The following is a 17,869-nucleotide window of genomic DNA, read 5'->3' as shown; positions in this document are numbered from 1 at the left end:
GTGTTGGGTACCCAGGAGACTCGGCGGTGGGGAAGTCACTTCCTCCCAGAGACGCTGTTTCCTAGCAACAGCCTCCCACCTCCGTGTCTAGTCCCGCCCCCTGGCTCAGGTCAGTGCTGGGTGTCCGAGCGCTGCTAGGCCGGGACACTGCGGGAGGCTCCTGTCCGAAGCCAGCTGCTTGGTTGCGGGGAGCCCGCCGCTGGGAACGCGGCGGTTACTGCGGCGGGGTATGCATGGGCCTGCCGGGGTTATGCATGGGCCTGCTGTGTGCTGGGCTTCCTCGCTCCCTGAGAAGCCGGCGGGGACCCCGGGTGCAGCTACCTGGCCCCGCGGGCAGCGGCCGGCTGGGCGCGCGCTGCTGCGGGTGGAAGGCGCGCCCGGGGCCCGGGTCTTTAAGCTGTGTGCTCTAACTCCCACCTGCCAGATAGGGACGTTCAGCGCAGCCCGTGGCGAAAGCTGGTTGTGCTTTGTTTGCATTACTTTGCAAGTGGCTTGGAAAAATCTCGTTAGCTGTGCATTAGCATAATGATGTTTTTTTTCTTGGAATGCGGCAGTATGCGAGCAGTGTGTGTGTGTGTGGGGGGGGGGTGAATTTGTTCTATGAATCCATCGCAGTAGTTTGATTTGCTCATCCCTAAGTAGCCGCAGAATTGTTAACGGATGTTGGAGTTTTCCTTGAAGACGAGCTGCTGGCACTCTTCTGACGTTTCTTTGCAAGGACTCTGTTTATGCGTTCAGGTCACTGTTGCTGAGATGCTTGCTTTTTGCAAGTCTGACTTGCTTTCTGTGTCTTTCAGCCACTATCAGAGGTTGAATTCTTCGGATCATTTATTAGCTGGTGTGTAACGGCAAAGAGAGAGAGAGAGATAAAAGATAACGCTATGACTGATGAAGTTTTTAGCACAACTTTGGCGTATACAAAGAGTCCAAAAGTTACCAAAAGAACAAGTTTCCAGGTAAAGTACTTGCATCATATTTACAAGGGAAGTGGCGTGACAGGACAGGAGGATTTGGTGAGGGTATGTGAAGTATGAAGAAATCTTACGTTTTTTACGTAGCCTGGATATGAAGTCCTTAGGAAAGTCAAGGTTAAAACAGTTGAATTCATTTGAATGTTAGAGAGGTGGAGCATTCCCATCAGCTGGTTCATGTCTAGTAGTCATGTCTGGTAGTGATTGCTTCTGCTCCAGGAATTTGCCAGAATGTAAATGTTGAAGAGATCGTCATTTCCAGGCAGAGGGTGAGCCTTGCAGGTGCAGGCCCACATGCTGTGTGTCAGGGTGCCTGCTGAGTCCACGCTTCTCTGCTCCTAGCAAAGTGTACCCCGGGAGGCAGCAGGTGCAGGCCCAAGCATCCGGATTCCTGCTACTCATGTGAGAGACCTGTGTGAAGTTTCTGATTCCTTACTGCAGCCTGGCCCGGCCCTGCTTGGCACAGGCATTTGGGGAGTGTGACTCAGTGGATAGAATCAATCTCTCTCTCTCTCTCTCTCTCTCTCCCTTTGTGTGTCTCTCTCTCATTCCTCCCATCCTTCTCTCACTCTACTTTTGAAATCATCTTTCAGAAAATTACCAGTTCCTTTCAAAATGCCAGTGGCTAATAAATTCCATCAAAACTGAGTACTCCGGCATCGTAACTCTCCCACGTTCATTAGCCGTGTGAGCTGCAGTTAATGTGTTTGATATTGTCTCCTCCAGTTTAATTACAGGCTCCCGGCTGTGACATGCCACACCGAGTCTGAGGGCGTGGATACACGGCACAAAAACAGGCTTCCAGCAGATGTTCATTACATCAATGAAGCCTGTATTTAAAAACAGTTCTTAAGCATGTATTATTGGTGTCAGTATTCTGACGTTGAGACCTCCACATGGGATGAGCATTGATTTGCTTGATTTCTTTTCAGGATGAGCTGCTAAGGGCCATCACAGCTCGCTCAGCCAGGCAGCGGAGTTCCGAGTACTCGGACGACTTTGACAGCGAGGAGATCGGTACGGAAGGCACACCGTGCGTCTTCTTTGTTTTCAATTTTGCACCCCGGCCATCATCTGCGCGAACAATAACACCCATGGACTAGATCAGCTTTAAATGTCAAGGTTTTCACCGCATAGAAAGCCACTTTGCTTTACAAGAATTTGTGTAACTGACTGCTGTTTGAATTACAAACTCACTGACAGTCAGTGTGTAAATACAAGATGGCTGTGCTTTGGTTCATCTTGACAATTGAGAGCCCTGAACTGGTTGGTAGGCAGGGGCCCACAAAATCACCTTGGGGATTGGAAGCACTTTTGAAATTCTTGTTACACATCACATGTTTTGTCTGTAATTGTGGCTCAGTGTACACTACAAATCCGTATTGCATCTATCACTGCGATATTAATTCCATTCCATTCCATTTCATTTTGTTTTGTAAGCTTAACATCTTAGAGTTTAGATATAAATACGCAAAATTCTGAACCTGAAATTCAGTTTTCTCCTCGTTACTGTTCAACAGCAGCTTGTGTATATTCTCTGGAACAAATAATCAGAACAGTGATTAACTCACTGCTAGGTAGTGAAGTTGGAATTCTTTATGATTGTTCTATTTTTAAAAAATATTATTTGGTATGAATAGAAGCATAGAGCCAACATTTTTATAGAGGAAAGAGAGTTCATTTATAATCGCTGAACATTTTATGCAGTTACTTGGGAAGAAAGTTTTTTCACTCCGAGCTTCAGTTGAAATGTCTCATGGATGACAATTATTTTGTGCAACTTTTGTGACGTGTTTCTTAGAGCAAACATTACGCTTAACGCTTGGTTTATTTTGAGTAAATGAATGACATGGAAGTGTTTATATTATACATGCTGAAAACTTGATTGTTTAGGGATCTTGAAGAACTATAAAACAGACTTGCACCTATTCATGTCTGTACATTTTTTTCACTTCTTTCTGTTCTTTACAATAATCTTGCTTTTTTTTTTGATCATTGTAACCTGTCAAGTGAAAATAACTATTGAAAACACTTTTTTTTTCTTTCCTGTTTTTTCAGTTTCTTTAGGCAACATTTCTGATACCTCAGCAGAAGAAAACTCAGTTAAGAAGAAGAAAATAAATGATTTTCACATATCAGACGAGGAAGAAAAGAATGCTCCAAGGCTGTCTTTTCTGAAAACCAAGAAATCCAGCAATGACATCAGCAAAGAAAAGCCAGAATTCACGGACAAAAATGATGAGGCAACAGCACACAACAGTTGTGAAGATGTGGTTGAAAATTCCTTATTTGACTCTCAAAACAAATATCAAGAAATTGAAAGAGACAAAGTGAAACCTAAACCCAGAATTCTTTCCATCAAAAGCACATCCTCAGGTAACTTGTTTGGGTAATGTAATTGTTTCTTGAAGACTGTCTTAGTATCATATGCACAAAATACTTTGTATGGTGTTTTGTATGGTATGGTAGCTAGCTAGACTATATTTAAAGGGGAAAGTGTCAGGTCTAGTTCTGCAACTCTGTAGATGTAAAGAAGAAGAGTGTCCAGAGACACATGGCAGTGTGTAGCTGGAAATGTGTGGGAGATAAACAGGCAGTTTACTTCTTTAGTACTTAAAAAAAAATGCTGTGATAAATTTGACAATAATTCTGAATATGGAGTTTCATTGTAATTTATATCAAAGTTATTATCCCCCAGGTTCCTCAAGGTGGAAATTGAAAATACAGGTTGCTGGTTCTAAGACCTGTGCTATAGAATTCATTAAGGAGCTGATGAACAATTCATTTCTGAAAGATTCAAAATTGGTTTCCAAGTTTATACTCAAACTCCTTAGAGTTGGTTTTTTTTTTTCCCGTATAGTATTTGGAACTCAATATTTGTAGTGTGATAAGATACTTCTGAGTATCAAGTGTGGTTTTGTTTGTTTATTCGAGAGGCATAAGGACAGAGTGAGAGTCAGAGATCTTGCATCTGCTGAGTCACCGTTTTCTCTGTTCCTGCTTGTCTGTTGTTTAAAAAAAAAAAATGCAGTGAGCAAATCCCTTCCCTTTTTTTGGAGTAAGGGTCACTGGGGTAATGATTGCAGGGCAGGCTGTTTTTGTTTTAATATTAAAACCACTAGAGTCATGAACTTTAAAAGTCAGGCGTTTCTGCTTTAATCCGAAATCTGCAACCTATTAGACTTGGTGACCTTGTGGAAAAAACCTCTTGTGCATTTTCTTCCTCTGTGAAACAGAGATGAACGTTGAAGCATCACCAAGAGTTTTAGATAGCTAAATGAGTTCATGTGTTTGAAATGTCTGTAAGAGTTCTGGCATGTTTGGTAAGACAAGAAAAAAAAATCAAAAATGAAAATCAGTGCATTGGGAGCTGGACCCCAAAGCACAACCAACAGATCCTGTTTTAAACTTAGAACTAAATAGTAGCTGAAAATATCGGCTGTGGAAGTTTTTGTGGACTCAGATAAAGATGCTCACAAATGATCAGGCTGTGCAGTTCTTCCTGCAGCTACAAAGGGGTGCTTCTGTGCCACCACGTGCCAGTTCCCCTGCCTTCACACTTGTGGACTTTGTCCTGTCTGTTCAGAATCCTCCCACTTCCCAACCTGTAAAGTCCTTCCGCAGGGCTTGTTAGCAGGTGTTCAATAAATGCTTGGAGGAGTCCCCCGCTCCCCACCCCTTGTACTATAGATGTCAACTGAGACAAGATTTCGTTCTCTTTTGGTTTTCTCAAATGTCTGGGACACCATGAAGATCATCAAGTTGAAAGGTGTCCACCCGAAGCATAGCAGCTGCTGTCCACACGGCAACTATCTCTTTGTTGTAGTATGTACTCCCAAGCACTTGTGCTCTGTTGGAGCCCTGTGTAGCCAGGGATCATGGTCTTCCGTCAGCTCTGCAGGACAGAAACACGAGGGACATTGAGCAGAAGGGAACTTTGGAGCCCCCCACCCCGGGGAGCAGCTGAAGCCAGGGCCTTGGTGGGTACTGTGGACTTATAACATTTTCCTTTTCAGCGGAAAACAGCAGCCTTGAAACAGATGAGCACTTTAAACCTTTACCTCGGCCAAGGAGCATGTTAAAAAAGAATAGCTACAGAGAGGAGAAAGATAGGCCAGAAGAAAAAGAAACCTCCCCCAGTCAAGAATTCCATGGTCAGCTGGCACCATCTCCCGCACCACGGCTAACTGACCCAAAATTAGAAGCTGAGAAGAAAGCGGAAAGCAGTCACCCTGAGGTTAGCATGTCTTTTGTATTCTTGAATTCCTTCCTTTGTGTTTGTGTGTGTTTGTGAAAGAGAGAGAGAATTTGTGCTTATGTGGATTTTACATGTTTTCTTCAGCAGCTGATAAGGAAATAGATTGAGATTTAAAAAAAAAAAACTCTGTATTCCATGGTGTTAAAACTTCGGTTGTAAGATGTAGCCTTGTTTTAAGTACTATTAGGAAAGAAGAAAACTCTTCCAGCAAAGCCACAGCATCCTAGTGATTGTAAGATGTATCCAGTTTCAGAGAAAGTACAATATAGAAACAAGGTTTCTATTCCGAATCTATTGGCATCGCCTCTGCCAATCATGAAAACTGAACTCAGGTGGTGAATACTTATTTTTTTTTAAACAGGACCAAAATGTCACAAGTCTATCTCCATCATCCCTTAAGGAAAGTCTTGGCAATTCCTATTCACCAGAACCTGGGGAAAAGTCGTCCGTAAAAGGTAGTGCTATCTAGCCATTTTATCTTTTTGTGATGTCTGTATTGCTTAGAATTCTGTCTGTAAGGTAATTTATACCTTCCCTATTTGTAAGGAGAATGAGCGCTTGTGTCTGAATTTTAATCCCAGTGGTACAATTCATTGACTATATCACTATAAATGCCCTTGTCATCTCTCAGTGCCTCAGTTTCCCCAGGTTATAGACTATGCCTTTCTGTGCATTGTTGCAGAAGCTAATTGATACAGCACCTGTTAGCCATCATGCAGTTCTTGGTGAAGGCGCAATGATCATTGAAGGGAAACTGTCATGATACGTATGTCGCTACAGTAGATTGCAACGCAACAATTTTAAAGTGAGACCACACTTAGGCTTGAATCCGAGCGCAACTGTCCAAGCAAAGTAGCCAACCTCTTTGGCCTGGTCTGTGGTTCTTTAAGTAGGAGTAATCTACCTCCTGCGATGGTGGTGAGAATTGAATGAATGAATAATGCCTCCTAGAGCACTTCGAACAGTGTCATAGCAAACACATGGTAAGTGTGAGGTGTGACTTCATAGCACTGCTTCTTAGGGATGCGCCATGTAGCTTAACGAGAAAGCCATCAGAGGTGAGCTGTGTAACAGACACTGCTCGAGTGCTTACTATGTGGTAGTATTTCTACCATTTTATAGATGAGAAAAACTGAAGTGCAAAGGTGTTGGGAAACATTCCCAACTTCAGTGATGGAGCCGTCATTAGAAGCTTTGGCTCTGAAACTCAGTAACGAGTGCACTTGCAGTCACTGCCTCAGTGTGAATGCATCACTGTAAGAATCAACTGATTTAGGACTGAGCCTACCTCAAACAAAACACAGAAATAAGAATGCAGCAGAATTAAGAGAAGCAGTTACGAGCCGGTAAGATGGAAGCCTCTTACGGCAGACTTGAGCACCGAGAAAAGTAAGTGACCTGTTGTTTGCACTCCACTGGTGTCTCAGGGTGGGAGTCGGAGGTCACAGGAGGCTGACTTTATTCCCCCAGTGCAGTTGTGTTAATGCTCGGTTCTCTTGCGTCTGTGCAAATCCGCCGGTGTACTGCTAGTCACCGCAGCTGACACAGCCTCGTGCTTACATGCCCATTGCTCCATTCAGAGGCACATAAGCTTGCAAACTAAACATTTAACATCCATCTCACTTCACAGGTTAACACATCAACAAAGTCTTCCCATGTAGCTTGTTTTGCAAGTGGTTGGTGGTTTTATTATATATATTAATATGCTTTTTTTCCTTAGTATAAGGTGTTTCAAGGGCTTAGTTAAGAGTAGCTTTTTTTTTTTGATTGATCCAAGTTCAATATGATGATGTGTTTTATATAGTCTTAGTATCCGTGGGGAATTGCTTCTAAGACCCTTTGGAAGCTAAAAAAAAAATCTGCGGATACTAAAATCTCTTATTTTAAATGGCATGGTATTTGCACATAACATATGCACATTTTTCTGAATACTTTAGTACTCTCCAGAGTACTTCCAATACCTACAACGCTGTAATTGCCTTCTAAATAGTTGCTATATTCCAGTGCTTTAGGACAAGAAAAAGAGTCTAATATGTTAGGGACAGATGCATTATAAAAATATCTTTGGTATGAAATTGCTGGAGTTCATAGATATATAATCTACAGATACTAAGAACTGACTATATTGCATTATACAAGAAAAAGAAAGCTGAAAGCTGGTTCCATTTAAAACAAGCTACCTGATTGATCCAGAAGAGAGTCTTAGTGCTGTGACTCTTGTCTCCAAGTAGATGAGAATGAAGAATTCACTGAAAACTACACTTCGTTGAAATCAAATGCAAATGAAGAGCATTCCTTATGGGTGGACTCTGTTAGTTCTGCACCGGAGAAGCCCAAGGAAAGCCATGTGGCTGCTGATGGCCTTGAAGAAGCAAGGGAGAAAGCTGGAGTGACGACAGACGACAGTGCAGCAGCCGATCCATTGCTGTTGAAATCGCGGAGTGCCGTCACAGCCAACGACACATCGGAATCTACAAAGGTATCTCTATGTTTATGCTGCACTGTGCTATCACTGCAAACTTAACACACATTTTAAATACTTCACCTTTCATATTTATATCATTCTGAATTACCTGTGGAAAATTCATCTTTTAGTAAGAATCATAGATTTTTACTTCAATTCCAATGAATGTTTAACTTCAGGGAAGATTTATGCTAAGTATAAGGAAGCCCATGGTCTCAAGAAAAAAATTTCAAAGGTATATACGTAATAAATATTTTCTTGCTTTACTTTTTGTTTCTCTTGAGAACATGGAAAACATATAATATAGAATTCACCTAAAAGACCATAATGTGAAGAAAGACTGGTATTTTATTATGCAAGAGGTGTAATTCGGTGAATACAACATTTATAAATACATACCAAGTAATGGGGAATATGCACGATTTTTCTCTGATTCTTTTTACTGTTTCTAGTGTTTCTTTACGTCAAGCTACAATTGTAGGAAAAACCAAGGGGAATGTGTTTTTCTGTGTCTATTTCTGTCCAGTTCCATATTTCATTGTAAGTATCGGGAGCTTTATTATTTTTTATGTCTGAGTGTTCCATCGTCTATATTTTAGACATGTCCTTCTTCCTTCACCCAACATCTAAGCTGATTTTGTATCTTGGCTGTTGTGAACTGGACAGTAATGAATTTGGAAGTTCGGGCATCTGTTTAGTAGAGTGGCGTCATTCACTTTGCTTATACTCCCAGAAGTGAGATAGCTTGGACATAGGGTAGATACATCGTTAATTGCTTGAGGAATCCCCACGCTGGTTTCCATAGTGGCTCTATTAATATGCATTCCCCCAACTGTGTGTTAGGGTTCTGTTTTTTTTTTTTTCTATATTCTAGCCAGTGTTTGACTTTTCAGATTATAGCCATTTCAGTATATTGAGATGATATGTCATTGTCATTTATTAAAGATGTATTTGTTTATATTGGAGGAGGAAAAACAGAGAGAAAGATCTCCTATCCTCTGATTTACTGCCCAGGTGGACGCAACAGCTGGAGCTGAGCTGATCTGAAAGTTTGCAACCAAAATAAACCTCTTTTAATTCTGTTTTTCCATGAAGCTATTGAACTCTTTTTATTTCTTTTGAGTAGCATTTTGACCTAATTGTTACTTCTCTTGAATGATATTTCCCAAGTCCTAGTCAAATCACTCCTCTCTTAAAAGGATGTTTTTTCATCATGAGAATAAAATCTGGACTGTACCACCACCTGGTAACCCCATGTGATTCTCTGACCAAGTACATGCCCCTCACCCCCTGTGCTCTGCTCACACCCACCGTGCCTCAGCACCAGGTCTTTCCCCTCTTAGGCTCTTTGAACTTTATGTTTCTTCTCATAGACATTCACGGGACCCCTCCCACTCATCCATGCTCAGCTCTGATGTCAGTCCAGGGAGGCCTTCCCAGACCCAGCTTCGCTATGTGGTACCCTCAGGCTCCCTCTAGCCATTCAGCCACTGTGCACCACCTTATCTCCATGACTCACTGTCTTAGTATGTGTATTGTTGGCCAGCCCTCTCCTAAATGGAATAGCCTTGAGGACATTTTATTCATTGGTCTGTCCCTAGTTGCTATTGTGTTGTCATAAAACACAGACCAAGATACTGATGGAGTCACTGAAATCTAACAGATCGTTCCATGGTATTTTCTGTTCCACAGAAAACAGTTGAAGAAAGAAACATGAAGAATAAAAGGACAACAAATAATAGAGTCTCCAGCGCATCCGGCAGGTACTAAAGTTATCACTGTCCCTCATGAGGGATCTGTATTCTCAGAAAGCTGGCTGACGTTTAAATACATACAAGCAATTTACTTTCATGTTACTTGTTTTTTTTTCTTTATGTCCATCTTAAGAGATGAACAATAAAAGCCTTCCATTGACTATATTCTTTCACAAAAAGAATTTATGGTGAGTTATTTTTATATCTGGACCGTTTATGTAATTCGTGTGTTCCCTGAGATAACCATGGACATTTTGCTTGTTCTCTGAGGTCAGTGACTAGCAAGTCTGTACCCATCCCTGCTTCCTGGGGCAGTAGATTCCTAGTGGAAGTGAAACCAAAGTCTACTTACTTCTATTAAGCATCCCTGTGCAACATACAAAACATTAGACTTCAAAGTCTTCAGCTCTTCTAGGTGCGTGTGTGAGCTTATTCAAAAGAATCCAAGTCTCTTCATCCATGCCAATGAAACTGCCAACTCCTAAATGCCAATCAAAACGTTCTGCCTCTTTTGTCATAAATGAAGTGAGTGTTAGGTCAGGCCAGCCGATTTTTGTCTGTAGATGGATGGTAAGTCCACAGCTTAGTCATGTAGGTGACACAGGCCGATCTCCTTGTAACCACACTGGTCAGCGGTGGCAGCTGAGAGACGCCTCCAGTTGGTCTGTAAAGAAAGGAGTGTAGCTCTGATGCATTGACCAGCTGCAAAAACGCATGATAGGCCAGGTTTTCCCACCTGCCACTGACAAGGAGTCCACTGACTGAGCTTTCAAACTCCACATTGAGAATGGCTCAAAATAGTCTTTTTAAAAAATATACTATTAATAACAGATGTAAAAAGTGATTAACTCTGGCTTTATTAATATTGTTTCTCCTGTAACTTGAGACAGGATCTATGTTTCTTCTGTAAAAAGAGAGTTATTAATATAAAGAGAGCAGAATTCACGTATTCACAGGGGCAGTTCTAAGACTACTGTATTTCCCTCCTTGAGTGCCCCTCCTTCTTTCCTTTCTTTTGTTTATTAATTTTTGCAACAACATAATTTAAATCCACTGTATAATCACAGGCTTGCTGCACCACTAACAGCAAAATTCAGCAAGTAGAAGAACCGCAGCACTACAGGAGTTTAACAGCAGCTAATCATAATAAAGTAACTGAAAATTGTGTTACTATCCTTTTTTTTTTTTTTTTTGTATTCTGTATTAACCACCACATATCAGAGAGGATATATTGTGTTTGTCAATTTAGGACTAGTTGATTTTACTAAGAATAATGGTTTCTAGTTACTTCTGTCTTGTTGTAAAACATTCTCTCTCTCTTTTTTTTTTTTTTGGCTCAATAGAATTCCACAGTATATTTATTCCACATTTCCTTTATCCAGTCCTAAATCAATAAGTATCTGGATTGATTCCACATCTTAGTTGTTGTGAACTGAGCTGCAGCAAGCATCGGCCTACCAATGACTTAAATGCTGATTTCATTGTGTTTTGAATAAATTCCCAGGAGTAGGATGGCAGGGGCCTATGCTCGATCTGCTTTCAGATTTCTGGGGAATCTCCACACCGACTTCCCTAGTGGCTGTACTAGCTTATATTCCCACCAAGAGCATACTAGGGTCCGTGTTCCTCCTCTCCCTACCAGCATTTATCGATTTTGTGTGTTTGTGTGTGTGTGTGTGTAAGTTCCAACTGGGATGGGATGAACACTCATTGTGCTTTGGATTCACATTTGCCTGATTCTTGGAGGAGCTGAGCATCTTTTCATGTGTCCGTTGGCCGTTTGTATTTCATCCTTTGAAAAATGCCTGTTTGTGTGCTGAACCCATCGCTTCACTGGATTGTTTGTTTTGTTGTTGCTGAGTTCCTTGAGTTCCTTGTATATTCTAGATAATAATCCATGATCAGACGTGCAGTTTACAAATATTTTTTCCCATGAGTCAGTTTCCTCTTTGTCTCCTTGCGCATTTTCTTTGCATTACAGAGGCTTCCTGGCTTGAGAATTTGTGTGGTTTTGCTTTTGTTGCCCGTGTCTCTGAGGAATTTCCAAGAAGTCTTTGCGCCAATGTCTTGCAGTTTCCCTGATGGCTTCCTGTAGATGGCATCGGGTCATAGATTTTGATGCTTGATTCATTGTGAGTTCATTATTTGTAGAACATGGCAAGGCTCCTGTTCCATACTTGCGTGTATAAACAACATGTTCTCAACAACATTTGTGAAAGAGACGGTCCTTCCAGGGACAGATTTCAGCTGATTTGTCAAAGATTGGTTACCATACCACTGGTATACGTGTCTATTTTTATTCCGGCCTATTTTGATCATTACAGCCCTCTGTGATGTCTTTAAGTTTGGTATTGTGATGCCTCCGGCTTTGTTTTTGTTGCTTAAGATTGCATTAACTGTTTGGAATCTGTTGTGTTTGTCTCCACATGGATTATTCTAGGCCTAAAGTTTTTATCATGTACTTGAAGTTTTCTGCATGGACTGAGATAATGACATGGTTTTCTACTCTTCAGTTTGCTTGTAATATTTCACATTTATTGACTGGCATTTGTTACACCACCCCTGCATTCTGTGACTGATTCTCTCTTATTCTGAGAGAATCATCTTTCTCATGTGTGATGGACACCATTATCCAGTGGCTACAGATCCATCTATTTTTCTAATTAACACATACTAAAGAGAAGCATTGTTTCAAGTTATATAAACTACAGTTATAAAATTTGAATTATTTTGATGTTTCATTTTTTATATATTCGAAGAAAAGGTGATATAGACCACCATTGTAGTGCAGTGTGTTAAGTCTCTGACTGCAGTGGCAGCACCTTGTGTTGGAGCATTAGTTCATGTTCCAGCTTGTCCACCTCCAATCCAGCTTCTTGTTAATGATTATGGGACCCAGCATGGGATGGCCCAAATGCTTGGTCCCCCGCCACCCACTGCAGAGGCACAGACAGATCTCCTGGCTCCCGGTTTCTGTCCAGCCCCTCCCCAACTATGGCAGGCATTTAGGAAGTGGGCCAGCTGATGGAATTTCTCTTTCTATCACTTTATCTTTTCAAATAAAAAAATAAAATTATAAAGAAATGATTATACAGGGAGGCTCAATATTTGAAAAAGTAACTAGAAAGATAAAATTAAAAGCAAGTTTCTTTGGGTACCAAACGCATGCATAGTTTTTTTCATCATATTCATTTTCCATAAATGTTTTGAAGACCCTTCATGTTTTATCAACATCTTGTAATTCAGTGCACTAACAAAAACTTTTCAAATATAGTAACTTGCATTTGTAATAGATCCCTCTTCTATTAAATGCGATTGTAGTGTTTTATCTTGGTTTGTTCGCATCTTTTCAGATTGATGACTTCTGAGTTTTTGAAGAAATCTAGTTCTGCAAGGAGAAGTCCTTCAGCAACTACCTCATCTCAGTATTTAGGGACTTTGAAAGTTTTGGACCAAAAGCCTCCACAGAAGCCAAGTCTGGAACCCGACAGAGCGGACCACATAAGAGCAGCTGTGTATCAGGTGGAAGGAATATTCTTTTAAATAGAACCAACAATTTCTGTAAGGCTACCTGGCTCTCACAGAGTAGAAAAACCCTCCTAGTGGGCCCAGTGCAGTAGCCTAGCAGCTAAACGCCTCGCATTACACTTGCCAGGATCCCATATGGACGCTGGTTCTAATCCCAGAGGCCCCACTTCCCTTTTCAGCTCCCTGCTTGTGGCCTGGGAAAGGACTTTAGGATGGCCCAAAGCCTTGGGACCCTGCACCTGCATGGGAGACCCGGAAGAGGCTCCAGGCTCCTGGCTTCAGATCAGCTCAGCTCTGGCCATTTTGGCCACTTGGGGAGTGAACCATCAGATGGAAGATCTTTGTCTCTCCTCATTCTGTAGATCTGACTTTCCAATAAGAATAAAATGAATCTATAAGAAAAAAAACTTGCCTTAATAGATATGATAATATAAATACTTAATTTCATTGGGAAGGATTTTTCTTTATAACATATGAGCAAGCCAAAATAATTGTATTAAATAATTGTCTTCTATGCTTTCCTTCATTGATTATAGATTATGTGTAAAGAAAGACAGCATGCTACTACTATTGATGAAAATTGAGCAGAAGTCAAACTTTATCAGATATGTATATGTTTTTATGTTTTTTCTATGAAGTTTAAATTATTACAAACAGAAAGTTTATAATTTTTTCTTTCCTGAGACTTTGTAAGGCTTATAAAAGTTTATGAATTTTCTCAGAATTCTAGAAGAAGGACTTTTTTTTTTCTTCTGGTACCTAAAATAGTATACCTTAAAATATTACACAGGCAAATTTCCAGGAAAAAGTTGACATTGTACAATTATGTTGAATTTTAAGGTTCCTTGTGAATAAAAATAAGGATAACAGGAATAGAATTTTCTTGATTTAACCCCAGAAAAGTCGCCTTTATAACAAAGGCACAAATTTTGTATTTTTTAAATATCAATCATTATGTCAAAAATAAGTAAGAAATATCATGTGGTGTTTTTTCTTTTTATGACAGGAATGGCTAGAAAAGAAAAATGTCTACTTACATGAAATGCACAGAATAAAAAGGATTGAAAGCGAAAACTTGAGGATTCAAAACGAACAGGTATTGTGGAACATAGAAGTGAAAAGTGTCACAGACTTTAACGTCGATCTAATATCTGTGAACAATCATAAGTCTATTTTTAGATGGTATGTAGAAAGTCCTTCATCTGTCCCAGTTGCTCCACTTGCTGTCCAGCTCCGTGATAACACGCCTGGGAAAGCCGCAAAGGACGGCCCGAGTGCGGGGGACCCGGGAAGCTCCAGGAAGCTCCTAGATCAGATCAGTCTAGCTGTGATTCTTGCGGCCACGAATCTTGTGATGCAGTGAATGGCAGCTTCCTCTGTCTCCCCCTCTCTGTGTAGCTCTGATTTCCGAGTAACAAATCTTTTTCTTTAAAAAAAGAAAATACATGCAACGATGACATTTCTTCTAAGCCCGTTTGTCTAAAATGACCGAAATAAATCATCAGATAGGAAACTCAGTTTTTTTTTTGGTAAATATCTGGGAATTTTTAGGACAGATATGTATGCTCTTACCTGTGTGTTGGCCTGCTTGTTTATGCATTCGAGCGTTGCTTCTTTGTTCTGATTTCCACAACAGAGAAGGGCTGCCAAGCGAGAAGAATCCTTGGCGTCCTTTGAGGCCTGGAAGGCCATGAAGGAAGAGGAAGCCAAGAAGGTAGCCGCCAGAAAGAGGCTCGAGCAAAAAAACAAAAAGAAAATGGAAGAGGAAAACGCTGCCCGGAAAGGAGAAGCACTACAGGTACTTGAGAGAGCTTCTGGTCTGCTTCTTTTGAACAGATCTTTGACAGTCACTTGATGCCACACGATTATGGGATGCCATAGGATATTTTAGTGCATGTATTTGGTAACATCCAGTCGGGGTACCTGGAAACAGCACTATGTAAATTACAGATACGCTACTGTAATTCTGTGAAGTACAAAGTGTCTGCTCTGCCTCTTTTACTCATGTCGTGTATACGCAGTGTATGCGCACGGTAAGAAAAGCATCCTGAACTTTTTCAGGCTTTTGAAAAATGGAAAGAGAAGAAGATGGAATACCTCAAAGAGAAAAACAGAAAGGAGAAAGAATACGAAAGAGCAAAGAAACAGAAAGAGGAGGAAGCAGTGGCCGAGAAAAAGAAAGATAACTTAACCGCTGTTGAGAAATGGTAGTCCACAGTAATATTTTTCATAAATTTCAAAGCAATGATTTTTTCCTATGTTTTTTAAAAATAGATTTGGTTGATGTTGAGCTGTGCATCTCAGTCTCATTAGAGTGAAGATTTCCGTTAGGGAACCTGGATCGTATGTTCCCCTTTCACCATCCTCTGTGTTTTGTGCCATCTTACGTAGGAATGAAAAAAAGGAAGCATTCTTCAAACAAAAGGAAAAAGAGAAAATAAATGAGAAAAAAAAGGAAGAACTTAAAAGAGCCGAGAAGAAAGACAAAGACAAACAAGCTATGGATGAATATGAAAAGTGGCTGGTAGGCATTATTTGTTAATGAAACACCCCAGTTTCCTGCTTAAGCTTGTGGATCAAACGTGATTCCGAATGTTCAACTACCTGTAAAGCATGAAGTGTCTCCCATTGCAATGTCCTGTGCGAATGGTGCATATCTGTTCTTAGAAAGATGTCACGGGTTTCTAGCTCCTCTCATCTTTCAGCTATAGAACTAGAGGCCTGGGGCAGGCATTGTGGCACAGTGGGCTAAGCTTCTCCTTGGAACATCTGTATGCCATACCAGAGTGGCAGCTTGAGTCCTGGCAGCCACATTTCCAATCCAGCATCCCCTGCTAACGCACCTGGAGAGGCAGCAGGTGGTGGCTAGTGATGGAGTTATGGACCCTTGGCTTCTTGATGGACCAGCCCTGACTTCTGGGAGCATTTGGGGAAAGGACAAGTAGATGTGTGTGTGTGTGTGTGTGTGTGTGTGTGTCCTCCCCTGCTCTATCACTCCTCTTTCCAAGTCGATGAAAATAAACATTGAAAAGAGGGCACCAGTGCTGTGCGGGTGTGAGTCAAGCCAACGATGCTTGTGACATTAACATCCCATGTGTGTCTTGGCTGTACTGCTTCAGATCCACTTTTCTGCTCATATGCCTGGAAGGCAGTGGGAGACGGCCCAGGTACTCGGACCCACGTCCCCATGTGAGAGAATAAGAAGTCTTTGGCACCTCATTTCCTCCTGGTCCAGCCCTGGCCTTTGAAGCCAACTGGGCAGCAAACCAGTGGATGGAAGGTCAACCTCTCCCTCTCTCTCCACTGCTCTGCCTTTCAAATAGACAAATAAGTACATCTTTTAAAAACATGAATAAAATAAACTATAGATCTTTTAAAATTAAATATCAGCATTAGTATGACAAAAAATAAAGTAACATTAATATGCCTGTAAATCCATGTACCTCCCAGCTCCTCTTCCTTTGTAATCAATTGAACTGGGAAATGATATATTAATATCTTAAAATGAAATACTCCTGTTCTTCAGAAAACAAACCTGATTTGAAAATGAGGTTCATGTCATGTTTGTGTGTAAACATACGTTTCTATTTTTTTTCAGGAGAAAAAAGAAAGGCAAGAAAGAATTGACCGGAAGCAGAAGCGTCATTCCTTCCTGGAGAATGAGGCGCTTCCTCCGTGGAGCCCGCCGAGCAGGACTGTATTCTCAAAAGTGTTCTGATCATTTCGCTTCTTAGATGACTCAGCTATCTGCCAGTTTGCATATTTTAGCCAGGGGGCTTAACATTATTGAATCAGTTATATAGAGAAGAATCTATTTTGATAAATTGCCAGACGCTTCTTGCTGGCAATGAAAAATATAGTTAGGGATTCAATCCGTGAAAGTACCTTTTTTTTTTTTTAATTATAGATGCACTGCTGTATAGGAAGAGATTATAGTCTGAGCACTCTCCCCACCTAAATGCGTCAAGCTTTATCATGTCCTGGTATTTCTTAATGTGGTGTGATCCAGGCTCACGTTCAACTAAATTCTCTGCCTGTTATTGAAGTCTGAGCATTCCCAGTAATGAGGAGGACATCGATGAGATGCCATCATCATTCCAGAAATGATTGCATCTGTAGCCGAAGGTGCCTCGAGACTCACTTGTAGATGAATAGTTGCATACGTTACTTCATCTAAAATTGATCTTTAGCTCAAAGCTGCATTTGCGCTGTGCAAGTTACAACTCCAGTCCATAGAGGCCATAGTTCAATAGAAATCTAACCAGCAAAGCATTTTTAAGAATTATGCCTTATGCTTTAATAAGGGTGTATTTTATCTGTCCTAAGCTCACATGACAATCATAGGCTCTTTATAATGAGCTCACCTCTGAGGTTTCTAAACTTTATCTCGGTTTGTTGATTATTTCACTGATACCCATAGATATCAATGTCATGGCAGTGCTATATTAATGCATTTTAGTAAGATACATTCTTGAGAACTTCAAGGTCATGAGCACTGTGTTTTTCCAGACAAATGCCATAAAAACAGTTACTTCTATTATTGTCTCCTGTCTAGTTATAGAGCCTATATTTAAAAGACGCTTACCTGTATGAGAAAAAGAATGTATAGAAAATGTTCAATGAATGCTTACTTGATCTCTGCATGTCTTCATATTAACCCATCCTTGGCCTGGGGCATCTAGTTCACGGCTTCCTCGCTGCTCTCACAGTTAAGATGTTGTGTTTCAGCCCACTGCACGGTGCAGACATGCAGGGGTGACCCAGGAGACGAGGCAGTTGCTGTTTATTGAGCACCTGTTAGATTTATAATTCCCGCTGGACCCTTTGCAAATGTTATTTCCTCCCATCTTTATAAAAACTCTTGAGGGTCATTTTACAGGTGAAAAATAGCAAA

At 40.9% G+C, this 17,869-nt stretch overlaps 1 protein-coding gene across 2 annotated transcripts; it reads left to right on the top strand.

Annotated features, from left to right (window-relative positions):
* The first annotated feature begins 881 nt into the window (after positions 1-881).
* On the top strand, positions 882-17,517 carry MAP9 (microtubule associated protein 9). Of its 2 annotated transcripts, none has more exons than XM_040971405.1 (13): positions 882-956; positions 1,904-1,988; positions 3,030-3,347; positions 4,988-5,208; positions 5,591-5,684; positions 7,461-7,708; positions 9,386-9,456; positions 12,801-12,969; positions 13,982-14,071; positions 14,612-14,773; positions 15,037-15,182; positions 15,367-15,499; positions 16,574-17,517. In XM_040971405.1, exons 1-13 carry the CDS (start codon positions 882-884, stop codon positions 16,691-16,693), a joined length of 1,932 nt encoding a protein of 643 aa, XP_040827339.1. In that variant the 3' UTR covers positions 16,694-17,517. The 2 variants fall into 2 exon arrangements, with proteins under 2 accessions (XP_040827339.1, XP_040827340.1); XM_040971406.1 differs by having other exon boundaries at positions 3,030-3,360; positions 4,998-5,208.
* Positions 17,518-17,869: the final 352 nt, after the last annotated feature.

Source organism: Ochotona curzoniae, unplaced genomic scaffold, assembly GCF_017591425.1.
Source record: "Ochotona curzoniae isolate NIBS_2020 unplaced genomic scaffold, NIBS_Ocur_1.0 contig_21, whole genome shotgun sequence".
Classification (NCBI taxonomy): Eukaryota; Metazoa; Chordata; class Mammalia; order Lagomorpha; family Ochotonidae; genus Ochotona; species Ochotona curzoniae.
Note: the sequence above shows the minus strand (reverse complement) of the source record. Positions and strands in the feature narration are given on the sequence as shown.